This window comes from Vanessa cardui, chromosome 24, assembly GCF_905220365.1.
Source record: "Vanessa cardui chromosome 24, ilVanCard2.1, whole genome shotgun sequence".
Lineage (NCBI taxonomy): Eukaryota > Metazoa > Arthropoda > Insecta > Lepidoptera > Nymphalidae > Vanessa > Vanessa cardui.
The window spans coordinates 4030103-4055573 of NC_061146.1; the positions used below are offsets into that span (position 1 = coordinate 4030103).

The 25471-nt window shown below is 33.2% G+C and overlaps 1 protein-coding gene across 1 annotated transcript in view; it reads left to right on the forward strand.

The window, feature by feature from the left end:
* The window catches only part of LOC124539951, a 108622-nt gene that overhangs the window by 36727 nt on the left and 46424 nt on the right, over positions 1–25471 (forward strand). Inside the window, exons 2-3 of the mRNA XM_047117311.1 lie at positions 18855–19731; positions 23672–23858. Coding sequence (XP_046973267.1) covers positions 18906–19731; positions 23672–23858 — 1013 coding nt within the window. The 5' untranslated portion in view covers positions 18855–18905. The remainder of the gene's footprint in view (positions 1–18854; positions 19732–23671; positions 23859–25471) is intronic.

Consider the following 25471-nt stretch of genomic DNA (forward strand, 5'->3'; position numbering starts at 1 on the left):
AGAAGGCGTCTTAACCTTTCGTGACGCATCTTAATAAAACAATCTTCTCAAGGGGAGACAAGGCCAGAGGTAGGGCACTGACCGTCACAATTTTTAGTTTTGCCCAGGTTTGATGATGATTTACCCAGACTTTCCGGTTAAGATTAAATTTGGGTAGAAGGCGTGACGTGACCTTTCGTGACGCGTCTTAATAAAAACCAACTTCTCAAATGGAGACAAAGTCCATTATTGTGGCATTGGCAGGATGTTATATAACTTTTGTAGTTTTGTTCAAGATTCAACCTAGAATCGTTGGTTAGGGCTTAAATGTAGCTTTGTTATTGTTTCCACTACGACTAATATGACAAGTATGAGATAAAATAACAATACAGTTTACCTGTACGATTAAGTTGTTAACTTAAATGAAGATTTTGGTTCATTAATCAATATATTTGTTCATGAATTCCAATCAAGCGAAGTTATGAACGCAGTTTGTAATAAATAAATTGTTTCGAATGATTTCTCATTAATTTATGATCGTTATCATTGTTAGATTATCAATCAGTGTCTGTCGCCTTCGAAATCACTTTGCATAAGAGATTTGTATCCAATATCGCTCGATCATTCGGGAATTCTTAAATTGTATTGTTATAACGATTTTTATGAATAATGAATAAGTATATTAAGATTGGTAAACGTTGTTGTAAAAACGGTACTCTAAAAGAAATGATAATAGAAGTCTTTAATATCCTTAGAGGTAAAACTAATTAAGAAATTAAATGAAAGTTGGTAACTTAATCATCAAGAGCAGCGGTCGGCAACCTTTTGGTAGGCAAGAGCCACAAGGTAGCAAAATAAACTATAGGTAGGCCGCAGTCATAAAATTTACCCATAATTAATTAGTGTTAATTGTCATATTTTATAGAAAAAAGAAAAATGCTATTAATATTTTTAAAAAGATAGAGAATTTAATTCATACACATAATACTTACATTATGTTTATATGTTTGAGTTTTATAGCTAGAAAAATAAGAAATAAAAACTACAAACGACCTTAATAGGAAACAGATTTTACACAAATTTTAGTGTGGAATCAGAGGTTGCATTTGAGACACTATTTCTTGTATATTACCTGTCATATTTGTCAACTTTTTTACAAAACAGTCACGAGCCGCAATGAAGAGGTTCGCGGCCCGCGTGTAGCCGACCGCTGACCTAGAGCAACTGCTGAGTTTTGCAAAATGTTACCAATCAAACCCTTACTTTTTGATGCTTCTTTATGGCATTGGTAGGTAAACGGGATTACCTGATTGTGTTCACGACTTTGTTACTATTTGCCAATGACCATAAACTGTTAGTATAAAATATTAGTCATTTCATAGATAACCAATGCGATACCATTTATGGAAACTGTAGGTATATTTCATATCGGATCATAATAATACTAAGAATTGCTATTTGACGGTATAAAATATGATGAGTGAGTACCGACATATCGACTACAAAGAGCTCTACCACTAGTACGTAGAGTACATTACGTGGTCCAAATATTCAAGCATATCCCGAGTTAACATAATGATGATCTGCTACTAAAAAAAATTTAGTCGCGTCATTCATTAGATCACATCATTTCATTGAGCAAGTTTATCCCGAAAATAGTTTTGATATTAGTAGTCTTAATAATTTTAAGATAGCCAGTATTAAAATTTTACTCAAAATATCTTGATGACGAAATACTTTTTGCATTAACACAACCTGAAGATCGAACCTGTGACATTGAGTATTGTTGTTTAATAAGCTAGTGACTATAACAACAAGATGGCTTGTATACGATGGGTTAATAGCACCTAACTCCTCGAGGGCTACCCTTACTCTGTCTCGTCACGATAGCATAAGACTAGTACTATCGTGTTCACTGTAAATAAAGAACCCTTTTCAAGCTAACGAACACATAAAAGTCGAAGATATGTACCTAGTATGGAATGACACAACGTAGATGTAGCATCGGCAAATTCAATAAAACCGATTACTGCCGATTTATACAACTAATAGAAACAGCTCCCTAACGCGCCATACGACACTATTCGTCGCTAGATTCTAGCTTCAGTTCAACCCGAGAAAGCAAGTGCATGTAAATTGACGTGTCAAATTGACGAATATTATTAGGTCATATGATATTACAAGTTATTACGTTTCTGTAAAAATCATATTTATATAAGAAATAAATATTGATAATTTGAGATAGCGTACTTAATTCGGATGTAATCGGTTTTACGAACTTTGCCGATGCTACATCTAAGTTGTGTCGTACTATATATATATATATTTACATATTATATATATTATTATATATTTATATAATAATATATATAATATGTAAATATATATAATATAATAATATAATAATATATATATATATATAATATAATAATATGTAAATATATATATTATTATTATATATTTACATATTATTATATTATATATATTACCGTTATTTACAAAAATGCTGAGTTATTTTCTCAGCTAATATTTAATATTGTATGACTGTTTCACGCCATTGGCTTGACGTGCCTTTAAAATTGTTTGTTGAAACAAACTTTAATAGAAACTTCTCAGTCATAAGCCTTTATTATTCTTTAGCTCGTGTGTGTTTATTTAATATAAAGTAAATAATATAAAATTGCTTTAAATGTACAAAATTTTATATAAGATTTTAAATACGCATATATCTGATAAAAAATTGCGATGCATGTAATGTATTAGCGTGATGGAATAAAATCAAGACTTTTTGTTTAAGATAACATGAAGTTCTAACCAGGATATTTATGGACTGGCAACACTTATTTATTTAATTATTTATTCAAAAGACACACCGTCGGCATACACACAATAAAATAGTACTTAATAAAAATAAAAATTTATTACTGCAGGGTTTTATTGGCTGACACCGGCTCCAAATATACCAATAACTATAACTACATGATATAATCGTTAATCGACTTTTAAGTAGTCTAATATTTTTCATTTCATTTAACTTAGGAAGACTCTAAAAAATATGTTGAATACGCAATTATTTTTATTACTTTTTCGTGCATATTCATTTGTTTTAAAATAGTGTTTTGTTTGAAGTCGGTTTTTCTTTTTGTTAAAAATTTATTTATTTTTTGATTTTAAGTGAAGCTGATGTTGACTAACAAATTTTTTTTAATATGGATAGATTAAGCGTTCCGTTTATATGAGTCAGAAACTACTTCGAGGACAATTTCAAAGGAAACTTGCGAAAGCAAAAATAGACTTTCGAAAATGCGGATTTAATACGTCACGCGGCGTGAACTACAAGGACCCCTCGAAAGAGCTGTAATCGAACTCAGCAAAAAAACTTTGAAAAAGACCAACTATATTTCGTACATCATATGACATCACATCACATACACAAAATTTGATTAAAGATAGTAAGAAATTCTGCCCCATATCGCACCCTAACTGCGAGCCGTATAGGAGTTCCATCACTACATAGTATAAAACAAAGTCGCTTTCTCTGTCCCTATATCTTTAAATCTACGCAACGGATTTTGATGCGGTTTTTTTAAAAGATAGTGTGATTCAAGGGGAAGGTTTGTGTATATAATACATGAACAATGTAGTAAAGAAACACTGATAATTTTAGAAGTTTGCGATGTGATGTCGTATATAAACAAATTCTGTAGTATATTTAGTATCAGTATTGCACCCGTGCGAAGCCGGGGTGGGTAGCTAGTTGATTATAATATTCGACTATGATAATTACATAAACATAACCACATTACGGAAGGTGACTCAAATATCCAAATAACCTATAAATAAAAGATTCGACCGAGTATCGCTAACGTGCTCCTCAGAATTGTTCCGTTCCCATCCGTTCCGTCACTTTGTCATGGATCCTGTGCTCAGAACCTTACCAAACTTTCACCAAATTACCCTTGAAGTATATATTTTATAATAAAAAAAGAATTATCAAAATTGGTTAACGTGATTTTCAGTTATTCACCTATTTGTCGCGCATATACATAACGCAAATTTAAGACTTATGTCGTTTTCACATGGATACCATCATCTGAAAAAAAAATAAAAAAAATGGGACCCCACGGGAAGCACTACCTTTCAAACAAAAAAAAATTATCAAAATCGGTCCAAACATAAAAAAAAAAAAAAATACAGACGAATTGATAACCTCCTCCTTTTGGAAGTCGGTTGAAAAGAACATCAGACTTATTCTGTATGGTACACCATTACAGGCGTGTACGATACTTGCTACAATAAGAATATCAAATTAAAAAAAAAGTGAGACAATATTTTGACAAAAATGAAAATATTTAAAGTATTTGTCAATACATTAAGCAATCAATTAAATTTATATCGATATTATAAATGTGAAAGTATCTCTATCTGTCTGTCTGTTTGTCGCTTTTTCACGACCAAAGTGCTGAACCGAATTTGATGAAATTTTGGTATGAAGCAAACGTGATCTCCAAGAAAGGACATAGGCTACTTTTTTGCCTGATTCATGAAAATCAACATCCAAAAAAGCGAGCTAAGCCGCGTGCGACCACTAGTATGTATATAAGCTAATCTTTTTAGTTTTCTAAAGATACTTAGTCCCAAATAGTTATACCATGGAGTACCTAATGGAAATGATGATTGGATCACGTCGAATCTCGTTCTACTCGTCACTCTGATCAACTTTGAATTAACGGATATAGGTTCTTTTCCGAGAATCTATTTCGAGATTTTCAGATTTATTCACAATATTATTTTCATACGTTTTCGGTTGATTACATGTTCAACTTTAATAAATAAATATCTATTAGAAGAATAATTGGTTTTATGTTTAATAACGATTTACTTCAATAATATGGATTTAACTGATATTTTAAAAACTTCTGTTTAATTCTGTTTACCTGCTAATAAATTTAGGTTTATAGACATTTTTACATGAGAATACACATAAAGAATAAAGTAACATTCGTGCTCGTCTTAAAAAAACTACCCATTCAACGCATTATTTTATTATTGTTATTGATATTGTATTATTATTATTATTTAAAATGATTGTGCTTTTATGTAATTAGCCAGTTTGGTCTTAAATGCGTTGAATGACTTTACATTTTTTATGTGAGCAGGTATTTTATTATAAAGTTGTGCTTAATATTTGCCTTTGGAGAGCATTACGTCCAATACTCAACGAATATGGGCTGCTTTTGATGATGATACTTTATAAATTATAGGTAGATATGATCAAATATGGACATGGTTGGATATACACATATATATTTATACTTTGAAACTCTTGAATGTAATCGTTCTAACTATTCATTCATAAAATTCACAGCACACTAAATTGAATAACACATTAAATATTGTTTTTATGGAATAGGTTGGTGGACGAGCATATGGGCCACCTGATGGTAAGTGGTCCATCAACCATAGACAATGACGCTGTAAGAAATATTAACTATTCCTTACATCTTTAATGCGCCACCAACCTTGGGAACTAAGATGCTATGTCCTTTGTGCCTGAAGTTACACTGGCTCACTCACCCTTCAAACCGAAACACAACAATACTGCTTTTTGTTGTTTAGCGATAGAATATCTGATAAGTGGTTGGTACCTACCCAAGCGGGCTTGCACAAAGCCCTACCACCAAGTAAGTGTTTCAAAAGTTTATTCAACTGATGCAATACTCTTAAGCTTTGTATGATCATAGTACAGTAAAAATCTGGCGTGTCAATGAACCTACCGCCTTAATATTCAACTAGATTGCTTATAAAAAAAGTCTTTGAATAGAGTCATCGTATAATGAAACTGCTATCACAGTATTAGCATACGTTTCAAATTAAAGTGCCTTCAAAGTCCAGCTAACATTGGCCCACTCATTTTATTATACCGATATTATTATGAATTTTACGTCACCGACCTACGACCTATCCGCCTTCAATAATGGACCGGTCTAGAGGCCTTTTGATATTGGCTTGGTTTTCTTTGAAGTTGATTTCTGCTTGTGTCGGCGTGGGGCTCGAAAGACAAATTAGATCCGCTCTTTACAATTTGTGGTTTAATAAACAGCGAAAAGCGAAATTTGGGGTATGAGGTAAAATGATAATGGAAGTGTTTACTCTGAATTGTTGGATAAAAGGCCAACACTTAAAAAGACGCTGAATGGCTGTAAATTTTATAAATTAGTCTATTGTTTAATTGGAGACATTTTATTTATTTATTTTGGGATTGCAGGTGAACAAATGGATCACAAGATAATACGTGGTGCCTTAACCTTCGTTGTTAGTATTTCCACAAACTGTAACTCAGCAATAAATAGTATTTGTGTACATTTTTACTTATTATCAGATACATGCAATTGTGTTTTTTAATAGACTACATGTATGGTTTCGCGTGTTGTATTGGTATTTATTTTGCACTTACAACTCACAAACATTCTATCATGCCCTTTGAATGTTACTGTTAAAGGATTCTTTAAATAAGCATTAAACCCGTGGTTTGTGCAACATACATTTTATGTTTCGATTTACATTAATTAAGATTTTGCATGAATAATATTAAAATAAACGTAAGGTTTTATTTTCACGTAGCTTGTATATCCACAATGGTCTTTTCTTCGAACACTGGTATACTAACAGGAATTATGATTAAAATATTTAAGATTGTTAATATAGTCAACTTGCGATCCGGCCCGGCACGCACGGGTCCAATACTGATACTATATATACTACAGAATTTGTTTATTACGACATCACGTTGGAAACTTCAAACATTGTCAGTGTTTCTTTGCTATATTGTCCATGTATTATATACAAAACCTTCCTCTCGAATCACTTTATTTCTTAAAAAAACCGCATTTAAACCCGTTGCGTAATTTTAAAAATCTAAGCATACATAGGGACAGAAAGCGGTAAGCGACTTTGTTTTATACTATGTAATGATGACGAACTGATCACGCGAAAATACATAGAGAAATCTAGTTGTATTGCTAGCTATATTGTATAATGAATATTAAGTAGTTTCGCATTATTTGCATGTGTGGGTTTGCAGCTGTAGAAAATTTAAAATAAAAAATGGCTACTTTAGAATTTTTCCACAACTAAATCCCATTTGTATATATCAAAGTTCGCCTCGACCGACCATATTCAAACGGTGGAACTTTTTATTTGAGCTCCTTGCGACGGAACAAAAAGGAATATCTTAGTAAATATTTCAGGTTGGAAACTAATAAGCTTGTTTTTCATACTTTATTTCTTTGTACAAATAACATTTATTTCTATCGGAATCTAAGGACTAAGTCGAAAGTAATATCTACTTTTATATTGCAAATAATATAAATGATGGAAAATATATCATTCGCATATTTATTTTGCACATAATTAATTATATGCAAATGTATGTAAATATATATCGCTTTTACTGATTGGAAGATAGAATATAATAGCTTAAAAAGTATATGTACATACAGACATAGGAGATGTAAAACTAAATTATCAAATTACATCTGATTTTTTTATACCCCGACGATCTCCGTAGTCGAATAGTGTATATACTGGTTTTCATGGGTACGCTACTCTGAGGTCTCAGGTTCAATTCCCGGCCAAGACGATTTAGAAAAAGTTCATTAGTATTTCTATTTTGGGTCTGGGTGTTCGTGGTACCGTCGTTACTTCTGATTTTCCATTACACAAGTGCTTTAGCTACTAACATTGGGATAAGAGTAATGTATGTGATGTTTTCCAATATTTATTTTATTGTAGTTTATATTTTATATAGGTTGGCGATTGGATGTTCCAGTTAATTGTATGTTATGACTATTGTATAATCATTATTAATCTTTCCTTGCTACGTCTACGAATCAAGGAACTTAAACATCATGTTCTAAATGGCTGTAGCTATATTGCGTTACTCAAACTGAAATCGAATAGGAACAATATAACTCTTGTAATTTTTCACGGCGGAATTAATGACATATGACTACCTAAGGTAGCCCTACCCTCAAGTAAACAAGTATAAGCGTTTCTATCATCAAAAACGTTTTAAAAAAAATTACCCCTGGGTTGCTAGGCCCTAAAAACACAAACGCTTGGCTCGATATTTTATAAGACTGAATGTATATCCGTAATAGTCAACATATTTTTTTTTTGCAACTGTACTTACTTTTTAAAAAGAGGAACATTTTTTTATAATACTATTCGACCTTGCTTTGTGTCCGCCTACGAGACTGAGTGTCCAAAAGAAAATCCGGACAAGCCTCGCACGTAGTTTTTTATCCGGACACATCCACATAAAGCTAAACATGTCCGTTTAAAAACACACACTGTACTATTTCTGCTTTGTACAGCAAGCATGACAATTCTTTGTTATTATTTTTTATATTTTAATTTGATTAATTTGTCGATGTAAATATCAAATAAAAAAATAAATAAACGTCAAATATAAAATATCCTTCAATTAGTTAACTATTGATCAGTTAATGTATTAACGAGACTACATAAAATTTTTACACATTTTAAAGCTAAAATCTTTCCTTTAGAGTTACATAATTTAAGAAATTGTTAAAATAGTCATAGCCAGCGTAGAAATGGTTTGAGATTCAATTCCACGTCCACTAAAATTAATATGACATTACTAAGAGCAGAGAGATAAACAAATACTTCGAAGAGTGTTGTTGACCTAAATCCATAATAATGTTAATGCAAAATAACTCCGTCATAACCTATCATGAAACTCAGTAAAGCTTGACTACACGATGAAGATTGACATGAAAATTTTTCAATTTTGAAGCTGAATAATAATTAGTATGTTTATATGGGATTTTTGAAAATGCTGTTCATCGTTATAACAAAAAATATACAATAATATAATATTATTGAAATAATAATAATGATACCAGTCTTGTAGTAGGCCTGTGTGATATTTACTGGAGATGAGAAGAACTCAATTGCTCAGTACCTATAAGAAGAATTTCTCTGGATATTTCAAGACTATTAGAAAAAATAAATACTGGAAAGAAATGATGAACAATATTGATTTGTTGAGAATGTAATAACGTTAAGCTAACCCTTTGTACATAGTAAAATGTTTCTTTGTGTATTTTTATTAAAATATATTATTATAAAGCAAATAATATGTAATACTCTCAATGATCGTCTATATCTCGAAAATAGGTTACAAAGAAATAATTCTTATGGAAGATTCAAAGCTTAACGATTAAAGTAAAAATAATAACATAAAAATATATTAATTATTAACAAATAAAATTTTATTTATATATACCAATAACAGGTCTCATATATAAGTTATGAGCAACCTTAAAACATAACGATGAAGAGTTTGTTTCCTTTAACTTAAAATTCAGAAAAATACTAGAATTAAAAAATGCCTTGCACAGCCCATTTATTAAGAAAGATACGGCAACAAGATACGACGCAAGGCGGCGGAGTAGTAACGTTTAAAGTGGGTGACACCGAGCTGAGTATCTCGTCTATGCTATGGAAGCGCTGTCTGCGTTTGCCAGACAAAAAACGACGATAACAATACTCAACAATACACAGCGCCTGTGTCGCTTAAAAACATCAATATGTTTTTACAATAAAAAAGGTATCATTATTGAGGCGTTTGAATTAGCTTCGTACTTTTAGGGATTCCTTTTCCTTTTTTAGATCATGAACAAATCTCTCAGCATCAACAAAAACAAGTTTTTTTTTTATGGTATATGCTGATGGTAAGTGGTCACCATCACCCATAGACAATGACGCCGTAAGAAATATTAACTATTCCTTATATCGTCAACGTGTCACCAACCTTGGGAACTAAGATGTTATGTCCTTGTGCCTGTAGTTACACTGACTCACTCACCCTTCAAACCGGAACACAACAATACTGAGTACTGTTATTTGACGGTAGAAAAACTGATGAGTGGGTGGTACCTACCCAGATGGGCTTGCACAAAGCCCTACCACCAAGTGAATTCGATTTTATAAAAATGCCGCAAATACTTGCACCTTTGCCAACTGATATATTTTATTTAAAACATTAACTAATTATAAGACACTGTAGGTAAATATTTTCTACGCACCATTTTACATTTTATTTTTTACTTATTTATTTTGTAAATTTAATGTTTAAGAAAAAAAAAACAGTGCAACTAAAGCCTTACGTTATACCCAGGTGAACCACTGTGTAAATAAAGTATAACATAAGGGAATAATGGAAATTTTGGTCAACGATCGTATAAACGATATTGCAGCCAGCGTATAAAAGATTAATTATTATTAAAGTATCAAAGTAGATTTTTTATAAAAACAGCCCGTAGTCTGTCCCACGACTCAGAAAGAGCATGTTTCTGAAATCTTTCCAGTCGAGTTGAATTTGTTTACCTATCAGCAGGATATATTAATTTAAATAATTGTATTAAACTAACATGACTTTATATTCTTTAAATGTTAAATAAGAGTAATTACTGAGTTTCTTGCCGGTTCTTCTCGGTAGATTCAACTTTCCGAACCGGTGGTAGCTCCACTTGGTTGTAAAATGACGATTCAAAAGTGCTTGTAAAAGCCTACTTGAATAAAATTTATTTTTTTCAGACATTTCTGCACTATAATATGTCCTGCGTAGTTGATCAGTCTTCATTAAAAATACCGCCGTAACCGAAATCGATTATAAGAGTACATAATAAATTGGAGCATTTAAAAATAGTTCTTAATTTTAAGGAAGTATACTAAATTTCTATTTATTACACCAATGAAAAATCGCTTTCAGAAATACTGTAACAGTTATCTATAGGGCCCATTATCGCTTGGCTAATATCAATATGCTTTCAAAAGGGTACAGTAAATTAAATGCGTTTGAATTCAGATATCTGTTTCCCTTCACTGATCCCTTTGCACGTTTCTGTCGAAAGTAACGGTGACACTATCTCAATTATATTGATGACATCCAGGCGCATGTTTTCTATTCCAGAATTCGTAAAAACTTTTATTCAAAGGCGATTTACGTAATAAGTCAAATGATGAAACTTGTATATCGATCTATTTTATTGTATGTTTTCTTTGTAGCATAAATTAATTGATGATAATTTCTTGAAAAGTACTGCTATTTAACTTGAATAATAATGGACGATTTGTGTATTTCTTTAACTCTTTATTGCACACCAAATATACATAAAGGTAGAAAATATATTTTCTTCAAAACAAAATTGGCCAAGCAAAAGGCGGTCTTATGGCTTATAAGCCATTTCTTCCAGACAACCTTTGGGCTAGAAGGATAATGTGTATGGAAGACGGCAATATGGTGGTGCAGTATAAAAACTTACATTATGAAATAATAACAAATACAACTTAATAAATATAGCAAATACATAAATACAAAAAAATACTAAAAATATATAAAGCAAATTATAGATATTTATAAATAAATCATATTATAATTTCAGTATCATAATTATAGTATATGTAATAAAAAAATATATTTTTAATAATTTAAAAGTATTAAATAGTATGAAGTAATTTAAGTAAGAAATTGCTTCTAAATAAATTCGAATTTACTATTTCTAATTTTGGCAGGTTTACGACATTAAGTATCGAACCAAACAAATCCATTATTCATGTGAAGTAAAAGTACATACAGTGATATATCACACGTGTATGTCTTTGATCCTTAGAAAAATAACAGCTTATATAGACTGCAGAAGATTCAGAGACGAATTCTGTTATAACTTATTTTTAACGTCTAATCTTTTTTACTTTATCAATACATATAATTTTGTGTATAACATGATGGATTTTAGCATTTTTGTATTTTTTTCTATTTTCATAAAAATAGAAAAGAATAGGATTTTAAATTAACATGGTTATTTTTATTATATGATGCTGATAATGTTAGAGGTGTCCGTATCGAACTACCTCCTTTCTTGTACGTTTGCTACGTAAACACCGGTCACCACTACTATTGTCACTTTCACCCCTACCATTGTCACTAGTCGAATTTATTTTATGTACACTCGACACTCGATCCCGTGTTTTGCAGACGAAACTCACCGTATCAATTCGCGAATTTTTTATTTTATTTCTATTTTGCGGGGGTTTGCATAATTTTATTATTGGATTCCATACTCTCGACAGTTGAAACCCATCCTATCTATTGAAATTACTAAATTTAGTTATTTCAATGGCTTCTCGTACCAGTCGGGGTATGTAGTGGCGTTCTGTCGAGAGTATCTGAGTATTATGAAACTCGATCCAATGGTTCGACCCGGCTTCCAGAAGATGTTCCGCGATGGCTGATTTCTTGGTATCGTTGTTTTTTACCGCCTTGATGTGTTCGTTAATGCGACAAGATACCGTACGAAAGAGAAGAAATTCGAAAAACTAGTAAAACGGCAAAAACCAACTAGCCTTAACTCTAAAAACTCGAATGAAACTCGAACGGTGATAAATTTGTCAAAGAAAGAGTTGACGCAAGGCGCTCGGGAGGTACTCGAAAAAGGTTTGAACTTTGCCCCTACGCCAAAATGCATTCCTTATGAAGACGTGATTGGAAGTGTTGAGGAAGTGATTCAGCGTAATAATATACCTACTTTTGAGGCAGACATATTAAGACAAGATGCCGCCCTTATATTACGTAAATCAAAACCCCCTAAACCTAATGTTACGTCGGATCAATTGTCCGCTTTACGAGAACTACGGGAAGACGAAGGCCTTATCGTACTTAGAGCGGATAAAGGGAATGCTACTGTGGTTATGGATGTCACAGACTATGACAGAAAAATACAACACCTACTGAGTGATGAAAATACTTATCGAAAAGTCACCTATAACCCTACGGCAAGAACAAACCGAGCTACGACCACTCTAATTAAAACCTGTAGGGATGCTATTGGACATGAGACATCAAAATATTTACTCCGGCCGAGAAACATACAACCGCCTAAATTATACGGACTACCGAAAATACATAAGCCAAATGTCCCGCTGAGGCCGATAGTAAGTCAGATTGGCTCGCCCACCTATGAATTGGCAAAACATGTATGTAAAGTACTACAACCGTTAGCAGGCCAGACAAAATCTCATGTCAAGGACTCCAGACAATTTGTTGACATCTTGCGTTCGACTACGGTTGAGCCTGATGACTTGATGGTCAGTTTTGACGTCGAGTCATTGTTCACGAATGTGCCTATCGTTGAGTGTATGGATGTCATAAAGGTGAAATTACAGCAAAATAACATACCGACTGAATATATGAAATTGCTACATCATTGTCTAGAGACGAGTTACTTTATTTACCAAGGCGAGTACTACTTGCAGATAGATGGTGTGGCAATGGGTAGTCCAGTCACTCCTCTAGTCGCAAACATCTGGATGGAACATTTCGAGGAGATAGCCATGTCAACGGCGAAGGCTGTAACTACAATTAAACTGTGGAAGAGGTATGTAGATGATGTATTTGCCATCATAAAGGGAGACAACGATAGTGTAATGAATTGCTTAAATCATTTAAATAGCATCCACAGCAAAATTAAATTCACCTGTGAAATGGAGAAGAATAGATAAATAGCATTCCTTGATGTTAAAATTGGAGTACGTACGGATGGGTCGTTGAGCCATATTGTCTACAGGAAAGCAACGCATACCGACCGATATCTCCATGCTACTTCACACCACCATCCTCGACACTTAAACGCTGTAGTAACATCATTGACCAATCGCGCATACGACCTTTGTGATAAAGACCATATACAATCTGAGCTAGCACACGTTAAAGAGGTCCTACAGCGGAATGGATATAAAGCGAGAAACACAGCTGCACGGAATAATAAGCTACTGCGACAGTACAGGGTTGAAAGACAACCAGCGTTTATGCCATATGTTAAAGGAGTGACAGATAAGATAGCTAGAACCCTGAGTAGATATGCGGTGAAGACTATCTTCACTCCTTTCAAGAAGATAGGGCAAATGTTGCGTTCGCCTAAAGGTAGCTTTCCCCTGGAAAAACCCGGAGTTTATAAAATCGACTGTAGTTGTGGTAAATCCTATGTAGGACAGACGAAGCGTACGGTATCTTGTCGCATTAACGAACACATCAAGGCGGTAAAAAACAACGATACCAAGAAATCAGCCATCGCGGAACATCTTCTGGAAGCCGGGTCGAACCATTGGATCGAGTTTCATAATACTCAGATACTCTCGACAGAACGCCACTACATACCCCGACTGGTACGAGAAGCCATTGAAATAACTAAATTTAGTAATTTCAATAGATAGGATGGGTTTCAACTGTCGAGAGTATGGAATCCAATAATAAAATTATGCAAACCCCCGCAAAATAGAAATAAAATAAAAAATTCGCGAATTGATACGGTGAGTTTCGTCTGCAAAACACGGGATCGAGTGTCGAGTGTACATAAAATAAATTCGACTAGTGACAATGGTAGGGGTGAAAGTGACAATAGTAGTGGTGACCGGTGTTTACGTAGCAAACGTACAAGAAAGGAGGTAGTTCGATACGGACACCTCTAACATTATCAGCATCTACCCGCACACTTCAGTCTCGTGAACAAGACATTCGTAGACAATGTCGAAATATCGAGCTCCACCGAACAAAAATAAAAAACATGGTAAATATCCCGAAATTAATAACTTTAATAATAGAAAAGAATACTATTTTTTATTCATTTTTTAAAAGTAATGGGCTGGAAAATTAACCACGTGATCGTAAGTTGATATAACTGAGTCTAGATGTTGACACTAAGAAAAAAGAACCAATCACCAATGGTTAAAAACTTTTTGTTTGTTCCTCAAAATATACTGCTCCAAACTTTAATATGAAACTGAAGAAATTTAAACACGAGTATCTTTCATATACTTTATCACAAGTAATAATTTGTGGGGAATGGGCAAACGTAGACTCAGGGCAAACAACCAATTCAGATAAAAAGTCTAATACATTATTGAAACAGAATAGAAAAAAATATCGAATATCGGAGCGAGGTTATTCTCTCCTATTAAGGGCAACCATTTACTGAATACGTCATTGCTCTCCCCTGACGTTGGATATATTTAGACCAATTAATTTTATTTCGGCATATATGTGTCCTTGCCCGTATTTCAGTCTATTTGGGGTCGGCGCAGTATATCTTTGCCTTCCATTGTCCTTTATTATTTATTTATTTATTTATTTATTTATTTATACACTCCATCTACATATGTCTTCTTAGGTCGTTTTCTTCTTCTCCCTTCTGCACGCTCATACTCTTTACTCTTTTAGTTACGTGATACCATATATACATGATACAGAGTCGAGACGACCCAGTGGTTAGAACGCGTGCATCTTAACCGATGATTGCGGGTTCAAACCCAGGCAAGCACCGCTGATTCGTGTGATTAATTTGTCTTTATAATTCATCTCGTGCTCAGCGGTGAAGGAAAACATCGTGAGGAAACCTGCATGTGACAAATTTCATGGAAATTCTGCTACATGTGTATACCACCAACCCGCATTGGAACAGCGTGGTGGAATATGTTCCAAACCTTCTCCTCAAAGGGAGAGGAAGCCTTTAGCCCAGCAGTGGGAATTTACAGGCTGTTGTTGTTGTATATATACATGTGTACATAGTCTTAATCAACGATACGATCATTTTGTGATGATTTTTTAGGTAAAAATAAACTCTATATATAGTTGAATAAGGTCGGCAGGGGAAGCTATATTTAATATAACAACGGGACACTAAGTAATACCCACGCAAGTTGTCCCACTCTCAGTAATTGAAGTTATCTTTTATATAAAAAAATATAGGTAATGTGTTTTTTACCAAATTATTTTACCTATCGTTGAATCTGTTGGCGTGATATTTTATGTTAAATTACCTTCATTTTTTTACTTTTACGTCACACAACAGTTTATTTATAATCCTGTTTAATAAATATATATCATTATAGATATTGTAAAGTTAAGGTATTTATAGACATTGTAAGGTTCACGTGTAAGGTCGATTGACAAACTAGATTAAATAGATATTATATTTAAACAACAGCACGCTGTGCATGCACACCGTTTTGACCGCGAACCCATTTTTTTTTCTTATTTTCCGCGCTTTTGTGATGTGTGTCGAGTTGACAGATGCAAAACTACACAGATAACATATATTTATATAATATATATCTTATACTAATTAATTTTATATGTTCACAGCGTAGAGCGTAGAGCTGAGATGGCTCAGTGGTTAGAACGCATGCATCTTAACCGATGATTGCGGGTTCAAACCCAGGCAAGCACCGCTATCTATTTGTGTTTATAATTCATCTCGTGCTCGGCGGTGAAGGAAAACATCGTGAGGAAACCTGCATGTGTCTAATTTCATAGAAATTCTGCCACATGTGCATTCCATGTGTTCCAAACCCTCTCCTTAATGGAAGAGGAGGCCTTATCTCAGCAGTGGGAAATTTACAGGATGTGACTTTGACTTTGACTTTGACTATTCATAGCGTAACCCGTTTTTTGGTCCAGTGGTTATAGGACGATAGTTGCATATAAAAATCGATTATAGTCTCATTTTGAAGAGGTCCAGTCGTAAATGTGCAGATAATTAAAGATGATTTTTATTGCAATTTACTAAATAGTAAAAGTCTTTGGAATATATGCAAAATGTCGCGGAAGATCCACCAGTATGTTATTAAAGATCTTTGTGTACAGACATGATAGAGTATTTTATAGGTTTAATATAAATATTTTAAGAAGTCAACCTTTGATAATTTTTGTACCCACATTTAGCGCAAGCCTTACCTACTCTCTATTAGAGAGAGAAATATTAATGTTATTAATTCCCTAAACAAGCAAGAGAATTCGTTTTTAATATATTAAGAACATTTGTACATTTAAAGTATTATTAATTTTAAAGTGTTATTTTCCATGATATACATTTTTAAAAGGTTTTTAAATTAATGAAATATCTAACTAGAGTTTCACCTACGGGTTCGACTTTATATGAAATATTTTTTTTTTTATTATTTTTCTACATTAATATTATACTATCTAAACCTAGGGTTTACTTATTTATAAAACTTCATACAAACCGTTACCTAATATGGAGAGGTGAATTAAAAAAGCTTATATCTTTCCCAGGGACTTAAACTATCTTCATAGTAAATCTCATCTAAATCGGTTCAGTAGCTGAAGTGTGAAGAGTTATAGAAGTTACTTCCGTATTTATAAAATTAAGTGAAGACAACCTTAATTGACAGCATGTGATCTAACTGCGAGTTTATGTATCATTTTATAAATTTGTGATATAATAAACGATGAACGATCTATTGATTTCATTGAATGAATGCATATCTAAAATTTTCAACTTTAAGCCATTAAAATAATAATATTAATAATAATTCCCACTCACACATTTAGTAAGTTATTAGTTGTCTTTATTCCTTCCGAAGATCAACCCGAAAAGGCAGACGAAAAAAGAAGAAGCTAATTATTTTAAAATCACAGACTGTCTCTTCAATCTAATTTCTATAGATGTCTTGCGTATATAAGTTTTAATACGTAGTCAATTTGTGTGAAAGCCCCTACGACAGAATTATCTCGATAAATATAATGTACCGCACTCGGCTTTACAATTCACGTTGCTTTTAATTCATTAACAAACAACTAGGGATCGTAACTTAACGAAATTTACTCGAAATTTTTGCGAGTGATTTTAAATATTACCTTTTGGCTGATATACAGAGCTATGAATCATATTTAAGTTCGATTCAACATTTAATGCAAGTTGATTAAATTTCCAACATTCAGTAATATTTGTGTGGCTTTTACTTAATGTCCCGAAATAGGTACAGTTTACTTAATGAAATGTATAAAGTAAAGTAAAGTAAGCATTAATTTTTTTTTATAAAATTAAATTCGTGTGTCATCTGTGTTCAACATACGTCCTAATTTTTGTATGAAATTTAAATATTAAAAAAAAAATCTTGGTGTCGAGTGTAGTTGGTGTCTTATGTAAAACTATAAATTACTTCTCTTATTCTTTTGGACATGGTGTTACATTTATATTTGAAAAAAATTGCAGTGGAAAAAGCATCTTTTTCAAACAGTTTAATAACAAATTTTTAAAATGAATAAAGTTTAATAGTCAAAAGAGATAAACCTCTTAATCACATTGTTTCAGAAGAAACTTTTACAATTGCATTGCATTTAAGTGCAAAGAAAAAAGTTAGTCTAGAAGTTAACTTTATTTGCGTACTTTTATTTAAGATTCATACATATAATAGTGTACTAACACGAGATAAACTAAAAGTAGTAGAGAAACCCTAGTTGGTTTCAGACCGTGATTTTGGATTCTCCTTACCCTGAGCCATCCATACTATTGACACTTGTCCTTTATTCTGCATATAAGTAAAATTTTGGCGATATAAGCGATCGAGTTTGATTTTTTTGCAACAATGGCAATTTTTAAATAGTCTCATTTAAAAAAAAGTCTTATCATATAAAATATATAGCTGTATATAAGATTATATTAGTGGCAAAACAGAGTGTTTTTATTTGTTGGTTACTAGGCAGAATAGACATTCATTGTATTTTACTAACATACACTGTAATTAAATGGTGCAGAAGAGTAACTAAATTTGGACAGTTTTTCTAGGGAGAATCGTCTTTCCTAACTGGTGGTAGCTTTACTTTAATATTCAACCCTGTATGTAATATGACGATGCTTTTATGAGCCTACTTGAATAAAGAATATTTTGATTATGATTTTAAGTTTCCTACGATCTTAATTCTTAAATTAGTTTTTATTAAATGTTATGGTATATTGTGCTTATGAGATTTTTCATTTTCTTTTCAGATCTCGAGGAAATGAATCATACGCCGTGGCGTTAAAGGTGAAAATCTAATAATGGCAGTGAACAGCCCGAGTGGATATCCCCCACTCTCTCCGAAGCCTCTCACTCCAAAAAGTCCCCGACATTTCATTTTCCCTCAAAAAAGTCCATCCATTACTTCCAGCACTTCGTCATCTGGGTATTATACTCCTCAATCTGGCTGCAGTTATGATAAACATGTTCCCCCAAAGAGTCCGATCGCTCACGGGCACAGGAGTCCGGTGAGTCCAAGGCACTTTCACTTCCCGCAAGTTGCCGAACCGCCACCTGAACGCACGAGTCCATGCAACTTCGAGCGATCCCACCACGGCCTTCATTACACCACATCTCTGAAACACAGCCGCCGTGAAAAGTCTAGATCACCGAAGCCTCCACCAGTGCATATTCATACCAACCCTGGTTACGTTTCACCTAATCGAACGAGGAAACTATATAGCTCTACCTCCACAGTGAGTTCCCCTCGGCTGGTAACATCGCCGAGCATAATCTCAAGCCAAACGGATGATTCTATTGATGCAATGCCTGGCACACCATCTGCGGTCGTCAACGACGCTGATGATGAAGCCACAGAAACATCTTCTCGGATTAGAAAGTCCACATCTGATCTGACAGATTTAACTGACGATACTCCCCAAACTCGTTCTACGAGTATTAGTAGACCATGTTCTCCGATGCGTCGAGGGTCGATGAAAGGTGGACTGGCTTATCTGGCGAGTAGACGAGGTTCACGAGAGTCGACGGTGTCCAACTGTGATTCAGTAGAAGATATTGGGCCACTCAATTTCCAAAATACTATGCGCGGTCGTCAAAGGAGGACCTCGAACTTTCTGGAGTTACCAGGTAAGAACATAAAATAAAACTAAACTTCTTACACACAGATAATACAGAGACTGATTTCATGTCAAAGATGAAAAAAATGATACTCTATCTAGCTTGACTTTTGTATTAAAAAAAGGACCAACAAATATACGCACTGCGAATTCGACATAAAAGGATTAAAAAAATACATGTATAGATTCGTATTAGTACAGCGCTTGACAACGAAAACTCGTCACTGTACCGGGGACAAATATTTACCTTAGAATTCCATCCAATAATTTTGTCGTCAAGGGCTTTCGAAGAGGCCAATGCCCTATTCGATAGTGAAAGAATATTATTTGATAAATAAAAACATTTATATTGTCGTTTTGCTTTTCACTTTCTAATTTTATTTGTTGATTATATTTTTAACTTGTTTTTCGCGTACACAATAAAGAAAAGCCATAAATATAATTATTTTGTGACTTAACCATTGAAGTAGCTCAATTTGAGATAGAAAATATTCTTAGTGGGATTCAGACATTTCTTAACACAAAGCTATTATTTTCTCCTTTAATAATAAAATAAAGTTTACCTACTTTGTGAAAGGGCTTTGAGCAAAGCCAAATAAGTAGCTCTCGCCCACTCATAAGCTATACTCCCAAACTATTTTTTTCTTAGTTCCTTAGTGTGGTGCCTTAAAGGTTGAGTGAGCCAGTGATATACGCACAAGACGTAATATCTATGGTAATAAAAATATCTATATATAAAATCTATCGTAATATCGATGGATGGTAATCCAAGGTTGGTGGCGTTTTATACCACCATTACATATAGGCGCTGGTGACCACCAACCATCAAATCTAAAATTCATAATCCATTTGGAAATTACAATGCCATGACGCAAAAATACACAAATATGTCAACCACATAATATTTTGTCTAGCTAATATTTCATTTTGATGTTCTATTGTTTATAGTAGTTGTTGTTACCGCATAAGGTTTTAACAGAAACACGACGAGTTGACAGATAACAAGATTATTTACAATGAAAACATTATCATATGATACATAATTGGTCTAAAACTAAAAGAAAATGTCAAGAAAGTAAAATAATTAGCTAATATAAGAAAGCAAGTAGATTTTTTAACGATAATAATTGATATTACAGGAACTATTTTATATTGCTTTTTTATTCGATTTTCAAAGTTTTGATACAATTAATAAATAACACACAATTTGAATTTTAATCGAACGAATTATTGACAAGCCAACTCTATAGGACTCTTTACATGTAATTTAATTTAAATAAATATTTAGCGCTTTACAGCGCTATCGGATGCTCTGTTATATTGCATTACTGGTTTTACCCACTTTAGCAAAGGAACTGGAGCATTAAGCTTCTATCCATTGAGTTCATTGTAACCCGTGTTCACGAAACCATATAAGTGTTTTACTAGTTGGAGATAAAACTTAGTTCTATCTGTTCTCGTTGGGTCTTTCATAATGCTTCTAAGCGGTCGGTATTATGTTTCAGTTCAAATAAAAAATAAAAAAACGTATTCCTAGGTACGGTACGCTATTTAATAAAAAATATTTATAAAAATCTATCAGTTTCTAGTAATATAATTTCATTTTAAAGTAATTAAAAATAAATTGCTGCAATATTAAATACGATCTAATTTAAAAAAAGAACATAATTATTTGTAATTAATTGGGCATTAAAGGGCTTTTGTTCGTATTTCAAGCACTCGTGCATCGTTCATCCGATAGTGTTAAAACTTTGCTCAGTTCATATTTAAGCTTCTTTTTTCGTCGGATAACCGCCTTTTCACGTTTCCCCCACCTGATGTGAGGAGGGTGTATGTACGGCTCGCCGGCGCTCGAATATCCGCTAAAAAGCTAGCGGTACCTATTTAGTCTATTTGAAACGCAGTAATATTTACACTTGCGTGAATGTTGGTACAGTAAAATAATAGAATGTATTGAAACTAATGTTTGGAACAAATATAAAAGGCATTGTAATTGCGAGTCGTTTGTTGTTAATAACATCCTCTTAAACTTTGACGGATTATAATAACGACAAGAAATGAAGGAGGCGATACAAAGTGGAAAACGAGAATCGTACCTGCTATTGGGTGTTTACATCACGAAAAATATATCTCTTACATATGATGTCATGGTCTTCTTTGAATTCTATTTTAAGCTTTGTGAAAACGCAATCAATTGAAACACAGTTTGAATAGTAAGTTAGTGTAACTACAGGCACAAGGGGCGTAACAGCTTAGTTCCTAATGTTAGTGGTGGATTGTGAGAAACGGTCAAAACTTGCAGCACTAATGACTTTGGTGATCGTTATCGTTATGGTATCGCTATAGTATCGCTCGGCCCGCGTGCCTACAATTATACCAAAAGATAAGTGTCATTTAAGTTTCCTATAAACGGTTGTTATAGAGTATTAATTAGTAGTTTCGTCTGTACCCTTAATATGGTATATAGCGGCAAATTTCAGACAAATATTTTTATATCAATAGAAATCCTCTTTTCCTTCGGGAGAGATTTACAAACGATTCTTTGTTTAGGTTTAAAGTATCTAAATGTTCGGCTTATTTCGGGTCTTAGAGCGGCTTATCCGACTTAATGATAAAACGTCGGTATCTCTCTAGCATTCATATATTCGGATGAGATTTATTTAAAGCTCGCTAAAAATCTAAATATTAATAATTTAATCCACATGAAAATTCATCACGTATTTTGCAAGTCGTATTTTGTTTGGTGACTTTCTTTTTTTTATTGTGTAGTTTGGCGGACGAGCATATAAGCCACCTGATGGTAAGTGGTCACCATCACCCATAGGCAATGAAGCTGTAAGAAACACTGACTCACTCACACTTCAAACCGGAACACAACAATACTGAGTACTGTTATTTGGCGGTAGAATAACTGATGAGTGGGTGGTACCTACCCAGACGGGCTTGCACAAAGCGCTACCACCAAGTAATTTCTTTATATATTTCATCAAAACCAACTTAGGTATTTTATGCTGGTTATCTTTCAACCACTTTTGAATAGTTTACTTATAGAAGGTAGTATGAACACGGTATTTGTGCTACCTTTAATTCAGTCTGAAGTCAGGGACCCAATTTTATTATAGGACAAGATGTTTAATATTAATAGGTGGATTATTTTATTTTTAGTCCTTTCATCAGTTCGTACCTTTTTTCCGGCTAATCTTTGGAACGGCTGGACCGATTTTAACGGCATTTTCACTGGTAAACAAACAACAAAACAAAATTAGGCGGAAAAGTAAAAATAATGTCCAGTACCGCACGCAGCTCCGGCGTATACCAGTCCATCGTTACGTCGGGTGCCCTTAATACAAACGACTTAATATCACAAAAGTTGCCTAATACGAAAATAATGAGTAGTAAAATCTGCGAATTATCCAATAACTGTTTTGCTTTATTTAAGCGCACACGAAGTGACGGGTACATCTAATTAAATATACAATTAAGGTAACATATTGACCACATTCCGTCGAGTAAAAAGAAAAAAAAAATTAACAGCCTGTAAATTTCTCACTGCTGGAATAAGGCCTCCTCTTCCATTAAGGAGAGGGTTTCGAACATATTCCACCATGCTGTTCCAATGCGGGTTGGTGGACATGTGGCAGAATTTCGTCGAATTTTTCCTTCACTGCTGAGCACGAGATGAATTATAAACACAAATTAAGCACACATATATAGTAGTGCTTGCCTGGGTTTGAACCCGCAGTCATCGGTTAAGATGCATGTGTTCTAACCACTGGGCCATCTCAGCTCGTTCCGTCTCGTAAAAGAGATAAAAAAATATCATATGTTATTAACAATGAAATGCAAATAAAAATAATAGCTACAATAATTCAATTATAATTTCCATTACTAAACAATGTGCCGAATTTTTCTATGATGAATGTTTGTTTTATTGGTATATTTTTTTCCAGTTGTCGAGCACTCCAGACCCAGAGTATGTTCGCTGCCTGAAAAGCCCTATAACCCTAGACTATCGGACGACCTGTACAGGCTCCGGACATTCTCCATAACGACAAAAGGCGGTGTGGTGAACTGTGGTGACTCAATTTGCAACCGTCGCAGTCGTTCCAACACATCCGTTAATTCTACCAATAGCAGGTATAGCTTTATTTTTTTATTTTGATTCTATTTTTAAATTTACAAGCCAAATGGATAATGCTATGCATCCTGCAATATAAAGTCGCAGATTAGATCCTTCTTTAGTTATTGTTTAATTCAACCCTAATGTTATAAAACGCAAAAGGAACTCTGTTTGTCTGTGGCTCATTCTCGGCCAAATTGCTGAACTGATTTCGATGAAACTTGCTATCAAGCAAGTGTGAACTCCAACGAAGGACATATTATGTTACTTTTTATGCCAAACATCAACGACTAAAATGCGAACAAAAACGCATGCGACAACTAGATATAACTATATAAATTAGATACTTGAATTCACAGACAAAAATAAATAATATAAAGTTAAAATTAATTAGACTGTAAATATTTACTCTAGAGATGGAGGGTTGGAGTTCATTCCACTACACTGCTTCAGATGCCACACACGTTGCAGATTTTAATCAGACACTTATAAGATTTCTGACGATATTTTCTTCACCGTCGGGCTAGAGATTAATTATGAACAAAAATTAAAGATATTATTAATTTTATTTTCATACTTTGTAGTCATACTAAAACTATCAGCTATTCCTTCACCACTGTAATAGTTAAGTTAGATTTTTGATGACGACGATGTTCTGAATTGAAGGGTAAATGAGCCCGAATAAATACAACATTTATTCGGGCTTAAGCTCACGGGACATAACATCTTAGTTCCCAAAATTGACGATGAAACGTATAGTTAATATACATCTATTTATGGTACCAATGTCAACGGCTGGTGACATTTACTATCACTTACCATTACTTGCCATATAAAATGTTAACATATAAAATGTTCCGTTACTTTTATTTTGATTAGACTAATAAAAGAATCAGATGTACTAAGATTTTACCGAAACAGAATTATCTTTAATAAAACCAATTCAATCCGTCAGAACACCGAAAACAAGTCAAACAAAAGGCTATCTAAAAAACTTCTTGCGTATTTTCTTTAATACGCTCGAACCGTTAATCTGATTTTCGTACTTGATTACGAAGTTGCGTGACCACAGCCGACCTATTTGGTTGCCGTTCTATTTACAAATATACGTAACAGCTCTTTGTAATTGATGATGTCCTAGTATCTTTACCATGATATCTTTATTAGAGCTTGAAAATTATATATTTTTTTCACAGACAAATTAACACCGTGACTTTAATTTTTATTATACACTAGTGATTTGGCTCGACTTTTTACACGGACAATTAATTTATTAATAATCATTATTTCTATAAAAAATATAATGTATAGTAATTAGGAATATTGTAATTTTGTATCTGTGATTTTTTATAGAATTGGATCAATATTTCAGTAGATTTTAATCTTTCGAAATAATGATATGCATTAGAATGGTAGTACAAAGTAAAAAATTAGCTTTAAAATGTTGCCAGTCTATTGTACCTATTTAGTACTTTAGTTTAAACGAATAATAAAAAAGAACGTCACTCTGACGTTAATATGACCGGCTATTTATAATTTTTAAATTTAGAATTTAAGGTCTGTGTTGTATAAGTGTCTTTACATAATTATTTGAATATATATTTTTACTAGATAAATAGGCAGTTAAAAA